The sequence below is a fragment of the Lepidochelys kempii genome, chromosome 4 (genome assembly GCF_965140265.1).
Source record: "Lepidochelys kempii isolate rLepKem1 chromosome 4, rLepKem1.hap2, whole genome shotgun sequence".
NCBI classification, from domain to species: domain Eukaryota; kingdom Metazoa; phylum Chordata; order Testudines; family Cheloniidae; genus Lepidochelys; species Lepidochelys kempii.
The window spans coordinates 108,761,715-108,774,035 of NC_133259.1; the positions used below are offsets into that span (position 1 = coordinate 108,761,715).

At 43.3% G+C, this 12,321-nt stretch overlaps 1 protein-coding gene across 13 annotated transcripts in view; it reads right to left on the bottom strand.

Annotated features, from left to right (window-relative positions):
- Nucleotides 1-7,244, bottom strand: part of SLIT2 (slit guidance ligand 2) — a 424,049-nt gene extending 416,805 nt beyond the window's left edge. For 7 of the 13 annotated variants that reach the window (XM_073342413.1, XM_073342412.1, XM_073342409.1 and 4 more), the window contains exons 1-3: nt 5,429-7,244; nt 2,943-3,014; nt 1,553-1,624 (exon numbers count right to left, since the gene is read on the bottom strand). In XM_073342413.1, coding sequence (XP_073198514.1) covers nt 1,553-1,624; nt 2,943-3,014; nt 5,429-5,640 — 356 coding nt within the window. In that variant the 5' untranslated portion in view covers nt 5,641-7,244. The remainder of the gene's footprint in view (nt 1-1,552; nt 1,625-2,942; nt 3,015-5,428) is intronic. The other 6 variants (XM_073342407.1, XM_073342403.1, XM_073342401.1 and 3 more) reach the window with 1 other exon arrangement.
- Between the last annotated feature and the right edge of the window lie 5,077 nt (nt 7,245-12,321).

Genomic DNA, 12,321 nt, shown 5'->3' on the forward strand with positions numbered 1-12,321 from the left:
GACAGCGCACTTCATTGGAAGTGAGCTGTCGCTCACGAAAGCTTATGCTCAAATCTGTTGGCCTCTAAGGTGCCACAAGTACTCCTTTTCTTTTTGCAGATACAGACTAACATGGATGCTACTCTGAAACAAATCATTCCTTACAAGGAACCAAAAACTACATACTTCATCAAAACCTATGTAATCAATGGATTTCTACAGTTAAACGGATAGCTGCTAAGTCAACTTTTGACTAACAAGTTAGAAGATCATCACTAGCCTTATGTTTGTATTCACATGAAATTACTTTAAATATTACAGACACCAGACAAGGATACAGAGCATGAAACAAATCAGGAAGACATGTGAGCTGAATTTCTCACTTATACTGTGTAAATCAGGAATAACTCCACAGAGGTTGGTAGGGTTACACTGGTGAAAGGCTAAATCAAACCCCAAAAGTGTACTTTTAAAAAGAAGCCATAAAATACGGGGCCTGATCCTTCAGAATTGGGCCCCATGTTTTAAAAAGCAAAGTAGTTTGCTGTATTACTAAACTATGCTCACACATCTATTGTAGTGTATTCAGCACGTACAGAGTGTACAATATTTTACCCCATTCTACAGATTATTAGAATTTTAATACACTAAAGGCATCTTACCCTTAGAGATACAATATTGTACACAACATAATCCATACATTTCTACAACTAACTGTTTTCATATACAGCATCCAAAAGTAGTATCCTGGGAAAGTTTGCACTGGAAACTTGTAAAAAGCTAGCAATGCAAAAAGCGAATACATTTTAAAGAAAAACAGAGCTCAGCTTTCTATTTACTATTCTTAATGAGGACATCTGTATTTTGCTTACCATCTCTATACTTCTGCTTCTCCTGAGTGTTTTGTGACTCTCTCCCCCCCACCCCCCCCACCCATTCATCAGCTTTTAAAGATGGCAAAGCTAAGTATTTTAAGGGAACAGAACCCAATAAATAATATACTGCTCATTTAAAAATATTTTGTCTGGAGAGAGTTTCAACAAATTTTATTATTTTGTACAAAACAGAGGTAGAGGAATGCACATGCTGAGCATTTTTCTCCATATTGTAAGAACAGAAAACACACTTTGCATCAAGTAAATATTATAAAGTTTCTTCCTACACAACGTTGTGAACACTCAAATTTCACCAAGACTAAAATCTCACCTTTTGTCTCAAGGAAAAGAAAGGGGGGGGGGGGAGGTTAGAGGGAAAAAAAAACTTTAAAGTTTCATGCTCCATGTGGGAAAAAAAAGTTATGTACGTAAGTACTTGTGCATTCAAAGCAGACTATTTTTTTAGTGTTCATGAAGTTATCTTTAGATTCAAAATGTAAATTGCAGTTTTCTTCAGAGTATTTAGCCAGGATTTTCCACCCATTGTAAGTACTCTCTGAAAACTGCCTAGGGCTCTTGTTTCTCAAACATTTCAAGAGTGACTATAAAAATCAAAGATCTAGTGCCCTGAAAGACAAGTGAAATGACAAAATTATAAGAAGTTATGTTGTCATATGTTTGGAATTAAAAATACTTACAGCCTCTCCAGCTCTTTTAAATCCTGGAATGCTCCCCTTTCAATAGTGCTAATCTTGTTTTCCATGAGCTGACTGAAACGTAGAATATATATAGTGAGTTTTAACGGCTTTATGATTATGACTGCATTAAAACCTGCTATTGCTGTACTTCACAAACTGGCAGCTTGCAATCATTTCACCTTTATTAACTCTACAATTCTTATTCCAGAGTGAGATTTCACATCCAATTTAATATATTTAGAACCCCTGTCACTCCATTGGGGGCACATGTGCACAAACGGGGGGGGAGGGGGGAGAGACACGGACTCAGTCTCTTCATCATTAAAGGAAACCATAAAAGCAGATCTTAAACCTGCTCAAGAACATTAAGATCATGGGTAAGAAAATATACCATTTACTAAGGAGCAATGATATAAAACTCCAATTAAATATATCGTACAACTGATCTACAGTTTGTAGGGAAAATAAAAAGATAATTATTCAGTGGATATTTCACAATTCTGTTTATACACCTATATATCAACTGAAAATATGTAGAAATATGTCCACAACACCACACATCAGCATTTGTATTTTGATCTAAAAGGTATAATTAAAACAAAAGATGGTTACAATTTTTCTCTAGACTTAAAATTGTTCCACTTATGACAATTCAGTCCCAAGGAATAATTTAGCTTCACTGAATAAAATAGCAGTAATCACAATTACAGTTTACTTAAGTCACATTTAATCAATTTATAACCAGCAAAAGTTAATGTAAAGACCTTTAAACAATATACGTGAAGCTATCCAGACTAAAAAAATCCATCCAGAAAGATACAATACCTATTGTTTTAGTTTCTGAAAAAGCAAACATTTTTAAATTGAAGAGTTGGGATTAGATATAGATATTGCTTGTCTTTGGTTAAGAAATACTTTCCATTTTCTTTCATTTCATGAATTTCCTTTTGCACCAGTTTGAAATTGAACATGTGTATACTCAGCTATATGTTTTAATAATCCTAAACTAGCGGTCTACTCAGCTAGTTTCTTTTCAATTAATTTTAACCAAAATACAAGATTTCCCTTTTCATGCATTTGTAAACTACCAATTTAAAGCCTCAACTTATTTTGCTATATTTGTAATTTTAAGGGAAGTGTACAAATCACTAGAGGCTACATATAAAATTGCTACTGTGGCATTTTCCAAACTTTTTTGTCACCCCATAATTGCTTTTCTCCGCCCCCATTTATTTTAAGTTCAGATGCTGCAGCATAGAAGTTAAATGTGGTAAAATATACAGCTTTACTTTTTAAAAGCTAAAAGAACTTTTTGAAAATTTAAAGTCTAACCTACATCATGTAATTTTAACACACACCATAACAGCATAAAGTAACAACGAGAACTTACAGGACTCGAAGGTGTCTTAGGCCAGTAAAGTCAGTCTTTGTGATTCTTGTGATATTATTTCCATTAAGGTCCCTAAAAAGAATCACGTATTAGCAGAAAAATGAAACAAACATGCAACAGAGGATTTAAATTATTATTTTGTTGGGGTTCATCTTTAGTGCTTTAAAACCAAACAAGAACTTAAATGTGCCTGATACTTAATTCTTAACACTAGCTCTGTGTGAGTTGCTGACAATAAGTTGGTTTATTTTAAAGTTAATAGTTTTAAACTTTGTAAGAAGAGACCCTTATTAAAAAAAAAATCTATTCACCATTATGTAGTTCACGTTTACACTAAGTTTTGGAATCATCAATTTTGTTTATCACAAAAGTGTATCTTAATGTTTTTGTAATATTGGTATCTAACTACAGTTAGAACCAACCAACATTTAGACAGAAAACTCTTAACTGTACCAACTGAAAAAGTATAAAAACTATGACCAAGTTACAGGTAAGTCAAGAAATCAAGTAATTAGGAATTTATTTGACTAACCACTTTTGCAGTGTATTTAATAAATATATTACTAAACTTCCTATGGCAAACAGTGCTTAGAAAGAATCAAAAGACTTGATCTTCAAAGATTTACATTTATAAGGATTTACCTTATAATACTATGTTTGAAGAGTTTAGTTTTCATACTTTTACAGCTCAGGAAACCCCACTGTGACTGTAAAGTGCAAACTCAGAGGCAATGATGGAAATAGTATTCAGGCCTTGACATTTTTGTTCAGATTTCAGCACCACTTTCCCTTCTGGAGTTACTACCCCTCTTTCTGGCATCTTAGGTCAAGAACTAAGCTGGCTCTGGTTCCAATCATTACAAGTAAAACCAGGCTTTGCTGTGGCTTGAATATCCTCCTTGATCTAAGTCATAAGGGAAACAGTGTTACACAGAAACTAAACTTAGGATTACCGATCATTTATAATATTCTTTTTGAAAAATCAGCACATTGTTATTTTAAGCAAAAGTGGCAGGAAACAGTTTCCACTGAACCACGCACAGTTTCTTCACAAGAAAGATCACAGTGAATCACTTTGGGATTTGTCTGAGTGCAGACACTGCTAGAGTAAGATGTGTTTATACTTAAACCTTTAAACTGCTTTGAACAGCATGAAACAAACAAGTGACAATTATTTTTTTTAAATCTCTTCTCTCCCTCCTTTCCCCCTTACCCCTTTTGGAGAAGCCAGGATGGTATTAGATCCAACAGCTCTTTCAGGAATATTATGTATGCTTTTCACAAACTGAATGGATCATAATTTGTATGCAGCATTGTTGTAGCTGTGTTGGTCCCAGGACAGTAGAGACAAGATGGGTGAGAGAATATATTTTATTGGACCAATTTCTGTTGATGAAAGAGAGCAGCTCTGGGCTTATACACAGAGAGCTCTTCTTTAGGTCTGGATCCTAATTTGACGGGGGAGGAAGTCAATCAGGGCTAGGGACAGTTTAATCAAGGCTGTGACTTGAGGCAGTAGTGTGTGTAACTGGGGTGAAATCATGTTGTATGCCCGCTTAAGGGGAGCAGAGAAAGCAAGGGCAGCTTGTGTCCGGAGGCCAAGACACATGGAAGGATTTGAGCTTTTTCCTAGGAGAAGAGGGAGTGTAAATATAGTCTCTGCCCCCCCCCCCCCCATCGCTTTGCATCTGCTCGGGAATTCCCTCCACTCTTCCCTTCGAAAAGCAGTGTAGCAAAAAGGAAAGTAGGGGGGTTAATTGCCGTTTGCCCGCCGCCGGGGCGCTCTGTCCCAACACTCAAGGGCCTCCTTGCCGAGCCCTGGTTTTGCACACCGCCTGGGAGCTGGGCAGAAAGGGACACGCCGCAGGAAGGGGAAAGGGAAGCAGAACTTGGGTAGTAGCTAAGCCGAGCCCCTTGGGGCGAGCGGTCCCAGCCGGCTCCGGTTCCCTGCCCCCATTTTAAAAGCCAGAGCGAAGTTTAATTGGCAATGACAAAACTCCCCCCCTCATTCACGGGGAGGGCGCAGGACGACAAGCGAGGCACCCTGACACACAGCGCAGGGGAAACTGCCGCCCTGTGTGTCGCCTCCTCTTACCCTGCAGCCAGCGGCCGCGCGAGAGGAGAGGCGGACTCGCCTCCCGCCGCCTTTCTAGTGGGAAAGGCGAGGCGGTGGAACGAATGGTTTCCCTCTTTCATGTCTCCTAGCGTTACCCTGGAGCCCACCATGAGGCGAGCGGGAACCGGCCCAGGAGCGTCTGAAACCTAAGCAGAGCCTCCCGGGAGTTTGAGTGTCACCTGCCCCACCCCAGGCGCTCTGCAGCCAGGCGGCTCCACAGCGATGGGAGAGTCCAATCACACGGCCAACTGGGGTGCTGCTGGAGGGACGGCGCCCCCCGCCCCACATACCACAGCCCCCCGGGGAGGGCGAAGCGCGCATGGGGTAGGGAGCGAGGCGCTGTGCTCCAGTGGCTCTGGGGGTTACTTACAGCCTTTCGGTGTTGCGGGGGATGTTCCTCGGGACGCTCCGCAGCGCCAGCCCGTGACAGTCCACGGTGCTGCCGGAACAGGAGCACTGAGCCGGGCAGGGCTGCGCCGCCACCTCGCTCAGGATCACCAGCAGCGCGAGCCCCAGGGAGAGCCTCCCGAAGCCGCCCATCCTCCGCCGCCGAGCCTGCGCCGCCGTCGAGCCCTGCAGCATTGGCCCCCGGGCCAGGGAGGAGCGGGGAGAGAGGCAGACCGCCCCGCAGATAACACAGGACACAACCGCCCTCCTGCTCCTCAGCGGAGCGAGTACTTGGGCAACTTGAAGCGTATGAGAAAGCAACCGGAGTCCTTCGCGATCCGAGGCGGAACCAAAAATCCCTGGCAAGGTAAGAAGGGTGGCACCACTCCGCCCCTGGAACCAACTTCGCTGGGGGGGACGAGCCGGGGTCTCGTAGCCCTTCTGGTGGCAGAGAAGATGCAGGACTTGTTCTTGGCGCACACACTCCCTGCAAATGCGAAGCAAAGCCACCGATTCCGGAAAGGGCAGAGCTGGGTGACTCCGCTTCTTCCTCCTCCTTGTCCCTTTTAACGATCCCCCCACCCCGCTAGAAGCCACGGACCCCACGTTTGCTTAAAGCTGCATGTTTCCCATAGAACTGCATTGCGACCAATCGCCCAGCGGCACCACACGCGAGCGATTCAAAGCACTTGGGCAGAGCGGCTCACACACACGCTTCCCCCACCGACGGGCTGGTTACAGTCTTGCAAGGGGGTGGGGGCTCGCTCTGCAACTGCACACACACACACTTCTGCAAGAGGAGCCTCAGCAAATCATACCTCACTCCCAAAGCATTCATCAAACTGCCTCGGGGGGGGGAGGGGGGGAGGGAAGAGAAGAGAGTCAACACACAAGATGATGTTGGGTTGTAAGCTCCCAAAGCCAAGTTTTGCAGGAAAGAGCTATTCCCGGAGCAAGACAATCAGGAGCAGTTTGAGAAGTGATCCGTTGCCCTGCTGCAGAGAGCGCTCATCCACCTCCTCCTCCTCCTCGGTGACAGATCACAGCTATCGATGCCCTGACGATCCTGGGAGCACAGCGAGACAGCAACGCTAGCGAACGTGGTGTGTGTTCCCTCTCGTCTCCCGGATACAGCAGCTCTGCCGCAGCAGCAGGCACCTGATGGGAAAGGTAGGAACGGTGGGGGTCGTGTAGGGGAAGACAGTTCAGCAGCTCCTGCGATGGCTATGCAGAGGAGCTGAAGGAAGAAGTTTCCTTTCCCCAGCCTGGGAAGGGAGAATGCCTAGGAAAGGTTTCCGTTCCCCTCCCCAATTCCGGCAGGCGCACCTGAGGGGGGGATGTCTGTATAAAACAGTCCAGAGCTGGCTCCAGCCCCTGTAGCTCCCAGGCGGCTGGTCTCCTCCTGCACACAGGGAGAGGAGAATAGGGGGAGGGGGTGGGACAAGAGAGACAACACGCAAGCTCCTTCCTTCACCCCCTTAAGTCTCTCAGTTTGAACAATAGGATGAGACACATACGCAGGCCGCTTCGCTTCCCCGTTGCAAGGTGTGTGTCACTGCTAGCGCTGCAGAAAGTGCTTCCCAGGGCGACACAAAAACCTGGGCCAGCGCTTTCCAAGCTGCTGCTGCTTGGCTCTTTAGCAAACAGGAAGCTTCCAGCAGCTTTTGCCACAGATACCAGGACCCTCCGCCTTGCCTCTTCCTCCGCCTTCTCGCCCTGCTGTCGCAAACATCCAAGCACCTCTCCCGTAAACAACACCAAGCCAGAAGTTCCCCACGCTCTGCCCCTTATATAGGGGCGGCGGAGCCTCGCCTCCTCCGGCCACGCCCAAAACCGCAAGGGAAGCGTTCATTGGCTGGCTGGCTCCAGACCTCCAAGTCGGGGGAGGAGGAGGTGGTGAGTGGAAGAGGAACTGGGGAAACGCAAACAATGAATGAAAGTTCAGCGAGAACGAGAAACCCTAGCCCCTAACAAGCGACCTGCCTTCCCAGTGAGGCTGGCGGCAGCTGCACCGACTGCTGCTGCTGCTTAGTACTAGGGTGGAAACAGGGACAGAGTTCCCCTGAAGCTGGGTGAAGACATCAACTGCGCTCCCTTTCCTGTAGCGATCGCCGCAACCACAGATTCCTAGGGACTGTTTAATATTGGCAAGAGAGCTAGAAAAACAACTGCAAGGTCTATGCAGTTTCAGCATCTTCACTCCATCTCTCCTTCCTCCCGCCAACGCTCTCACACACTAAGTTCTTTTTCAGACCTGAGATTTTTCTCACACACCTTAAACACCTCTGTGCGGAAAAAACTCAAGCGTCTGTGAGGAAGAGACAGATAACGAAAGGGGCTGGGGGCGGGTTGCATGCATTGGTGTAGTTAGCCTGCGAAAAGCAAAACAATCTTGCATACCTACCTTGTAAACCTACCTTGTAAACATCTCAAGCATGCCATTGAGTATTTCACCTTGACTGAAGAGAGGGTTTGAAGAATGATATTCTATTTTTCCATATTTAAAAAACCCACATTTTATGTAAATTATACAATAATCTTGTGAACAAATGTTTTCTGAAAATTCAAGGGCATGAATGTGACTCTATATACCTTTAAATAAGCAAGGGGTCAGCATCATGCTGCTTTATTTATATCTGAGTGACAGATCTAGTTTTCTTTTTAAAGGAAAACTAATTTCCTCTTCTGTTCCATTCCAACAGTGTAAAATGCATGTTCAGTGTTTCTCTGGGATATCCTCCTAAAAATATTGCCTATTGCAAGAAAATTCTAGCATTCATAGAAAAATTTACATACATCAGGTTTAAAGTTGTATCTTTACTGAATTGAATTTATTCTTCCTCCTGAATTCAACACAAGGCAATTTAAAAAAAATCTAACCTCAGTGACATGAGAAGGTGATTCCCCATGCACAGAGGACACCACCAGAGAAGCCCAGGTCATCAGCAAGTAGTTTGTAAATGCTCCAGGGAGTTCACAGCTTCTTCCATATGACTGGGTCCAGCTGAGCCTCTTTATCCCTGGAGTCTCTGCAGCACAACCCAGTAAAATGCTCACTATCCCTATCTGCTTGCTACCAAGAGAACAAATTCTGTTCTCAGTTATACTGTTGTAAATCAGGAGCAACTCTGTAGAAACTGAAATCAGTGGAATTACTCCCAATTTTTCTGCTGTTATTGTAGAATGTTAACCAAAATGAAACTAATTAAAACCAACTACTCTCATAGAGTATTTCACTGAGCCCCCCCCCACACACTCTTCCCCCCCCCCCCCAGCATGCTATGAAAACTCCAGGGGGGGTTGAAAATATTTACCAGAGCTCTGTTCCGGACAGCTCCAGCTGAATTTAAGCCCTGGTCATGGCTATTTTATCTAGGGAAAATCATCTTATTTTTTCAGTCTGTCTCTTCAAAATGTCCCCAGCATACAAAACTGCACTTCAAGGCATGACTTTATCAGTTGCTTTCAACTTCTGGCTCAATATATTAGTTGGAGTACTGTATACAACTAAATGAAGCTACTCCATATTTAAACTGGTGTACGCAGAATTCAACCCGTTGACTATAATGGGAATTGAGATCACTCAGTGACTCACAGGATCAGGTCCTATGTAAAATATTTTAATTTGTTAGCCACATTTTGATCATGTTTTAAGAGAGGATTAGCTTCTTTTTTAAAAAAAGTTTGTTCTCTAATTTGCACTGTAAGTTACCGATAAATAAATCATAGGAAAGAAATAAAAATACAATTACACACACTATGCAGTTTTCTGCCTCTATCAGACACTCCCTTTCTGTCTAGGAGAGAAAAAAAATCAGAAGATATAGTGTTAGCCATCTGGTACTATTCATTATTTGATATTTACATGCCAACAGTGTGCTTGGTGTTGTATAAGACGCTAAGGGGAAACTACTTAATTGTAGGTATGTTTCTCTGAAGATGAAACTCCAACAGGATTCTCGTCCATGGGTCTTAGCTCCTTAGTATAAGACTGGCAGAACTCCCCAAGAGCCAAGGCTCTTACTGAATGTAGTGTAGTACCCTCTGTCGAATATGTATTCTGCTTTCCAGCTACTCCATTCAGATGTTTCAGGGGTATGAAAGGTGGAGTTCCAAGATGCTAAGACACTTCCAAGTGATTATGAATGAAAATATGCCCCACAGAAGGAAAAGAACTAAAAAACAGCAAGACAAATTACAAAGGTAACCCCAAATCCTCACAGGGATATTAGCGAGAGACTGAGAATCTTCTTGGAATGATATCTTTAACCAAGTTCTAGTTACAGCAGTAAAAAGTAAGGCATTTTCCTTTCTCTAAAGAAACCACCTAACACGGTTCTGGCTTGTGCAGAATATAAAGCCAAAGGGAATATACATGTAGGTAAGACTATAGCTAGCAGCAAGAAAAGATCAATGCTAATAATAAGAACTGGAACAATCAGAAGTAGAGCTGGAGTATTGTAACAATAACAATTGAAAACACTACAAGAATGCACTGAAGCACTAAAGGAAGGGCCGCATAACTCAAAACACTCTTACGTTATTGTGAGTCTATATGACATGGAAGCATCTTGTAGAATCCACCACACAATTGTGTCTCAGACATTGTTAGTTAAACAAAACTGAGACTTTATCAGAGACAGATACAGAAGTAACCAGGCACTCACAGCCTCTATTCCAGCACAGACCAACTGCCTCAATCTCAGTATTATGTGTCACCACCATCCCCTAGAATGATGGCCTGAGAAGTTATTACTTTCTATAGTATTTTTAAGATGTTTGTGATGTCAAGAGACAGCTAGGATTTTCTTGCCATTACTAAGAATGGCTACTTTCTCCCATTGTTCCCCAAAAGGCTGAAGCCAAAGGCTCACCTCAGCGAGAATGACTATTTCCATATAGCTTTTCAGGTGGAGGAGAAGCTGATTCTCATAACAACGGCCAAGGTCCTTCATAGTTTTCAATGCATCTAACACCAGACTGTCCTCCGTTAAGATGACCCTCACCATTCATCATATCAGAACCAGGCATAAGCAGTGTTGCCGATTCTCATTATTCTATCATAAATCTTGTGACACTGTTTTTTAAAGGTCCATCTCATGAAACTGAGTATCTCAGCTTTCATTCAAAAGTAAGTTTCTATCTCCTATGGTTGCACAGAAAATCCTGAAACTAGAAACCAAGTAGATTCTAAATGCTAAGAAAAAAGTAAAAAAGAACCCAATATTTTTTAAATTCTCATGGTTCTTGTGGGAGGAGAGGGTCTATCATGATTTTTGAATAGTTGAGATTGGCTAACACACTGTAGGGAAAAAGGAGGATTTAGACAGGAATGAGAAGGAGAATGTTGTGGTAAGAAAATGTTGGTGCTAGTGAAAATGGGAGGACCTGGCTAGCAGCGAGAGTTCCATCAGAACTTTGTAAAAGTCTAACTGTCTCCACAAAATGTTTCAATTTGGTTAAATTGTCAAATTCCAACAACAACAACAAAATGTTTTGGCAGAATTTTTCCAACCAGCTCTAGACTGGAGGCTAGAACAACAAAGAAGGAGATGGGGCATGATTCCAAGCAAAAGAGAATCAGAGACTAAGGATCAGGACAGTGATAGAAAGGCAGCCTTTGGAGTAAAGAAGCTAAGAAAGACTAAGTGTCCCACTCAAAGTAGTCTGAGGAGGAAGAGGGAAAAAAAGAGAAGCCTAATACTTTTTGTAGTCTCCAAGAAGTTGAACGCACAGACCTTTGGTCCTCCCCAAGTTCAATTCTCAGTTTTGCCCTGGTATCAGGGGTATCTGAAGTTTTCTGAGCTCTGGCCTTTGGCCCTATCACCCAAAGCAGCAGCCTGTCAAAGTCTACGCCACCCCTGTACCATTTCTTATTTCTTCATGTCTGTGCCTGTCAGGTCTTGTCCTCAGGCTCTTTCTAAACAGCCCTTTGCTAAGCCCCACTCATCTCATTACCCAGCTCCCTCTTCACAGTAATAACCAAGAATTACTCAAAAGTCATCTCAGTGAACTATTATCTATTCCCAAGTCTGCCCTAGGCTTCCTCTCTGTAGAACACAGCTAGTCTTTCCACAGGCTCTGGTACTAGAGAGCCTTCCCTTTGCCACTCTCCTACCATGAAAAGATTAATTTACCCCAGGTTCTACCTCACCCCACCTCTCCTCTATATATATAGGCTGTCCTTTTTATAGTCATGACTCCTCCTCCCACCAGTGGCCCCTCCCACCAGTGACTCCCTCTATGAACTACAGCTCTGCACCAGTGGCCCCTCCCACCGGCCCCTCCCACCAGTGACTCCCTCTATGAACTACAGCTCTGCAGACCAAGCTGAGTCCTTAAAGGGCCAGCATTCCTATTACAGGGACCAAGTGATATTTAGCATGGTGAACTTCTCTAGTGAAGTTAAGGTTTTAGGGTTGAAAATACTGAAATCATTATTGAACCAACTGGAAGGAAGGGAAGGCTACAGACTTGGTAAGAGCTGAAAGGATAGAGATGTGCAAATCACGGGCCTCTCTGCTGGCCAGTCAAGAGAGAACTGACTGGAATGTTAAGAGTACATTTATACTAGACATGGGGTGGTGAATGAATTCCATTAGTGGGCCTGACTCTCATGCCACACTTCTGCTACTTCTGATAAGGGTCAACATTCTATGAACTAAGCACTGTGGGAATTCCATTGGTCTCATGCTAAGGAGAAAAGAATCAGAAGAAGAATCCTGCTAGATACTATTTTTAAAGAATAAAATCAGAATTAGGCCTTTAGTGTCTGCAAAGTAATTGACACGGTAAAATGTTAGGCTGTATAACAACATTTTTCTCCCCCAGTGAATGTGGTGATTGTGTGTCATGGTGAAGATACATTTGTCTTGC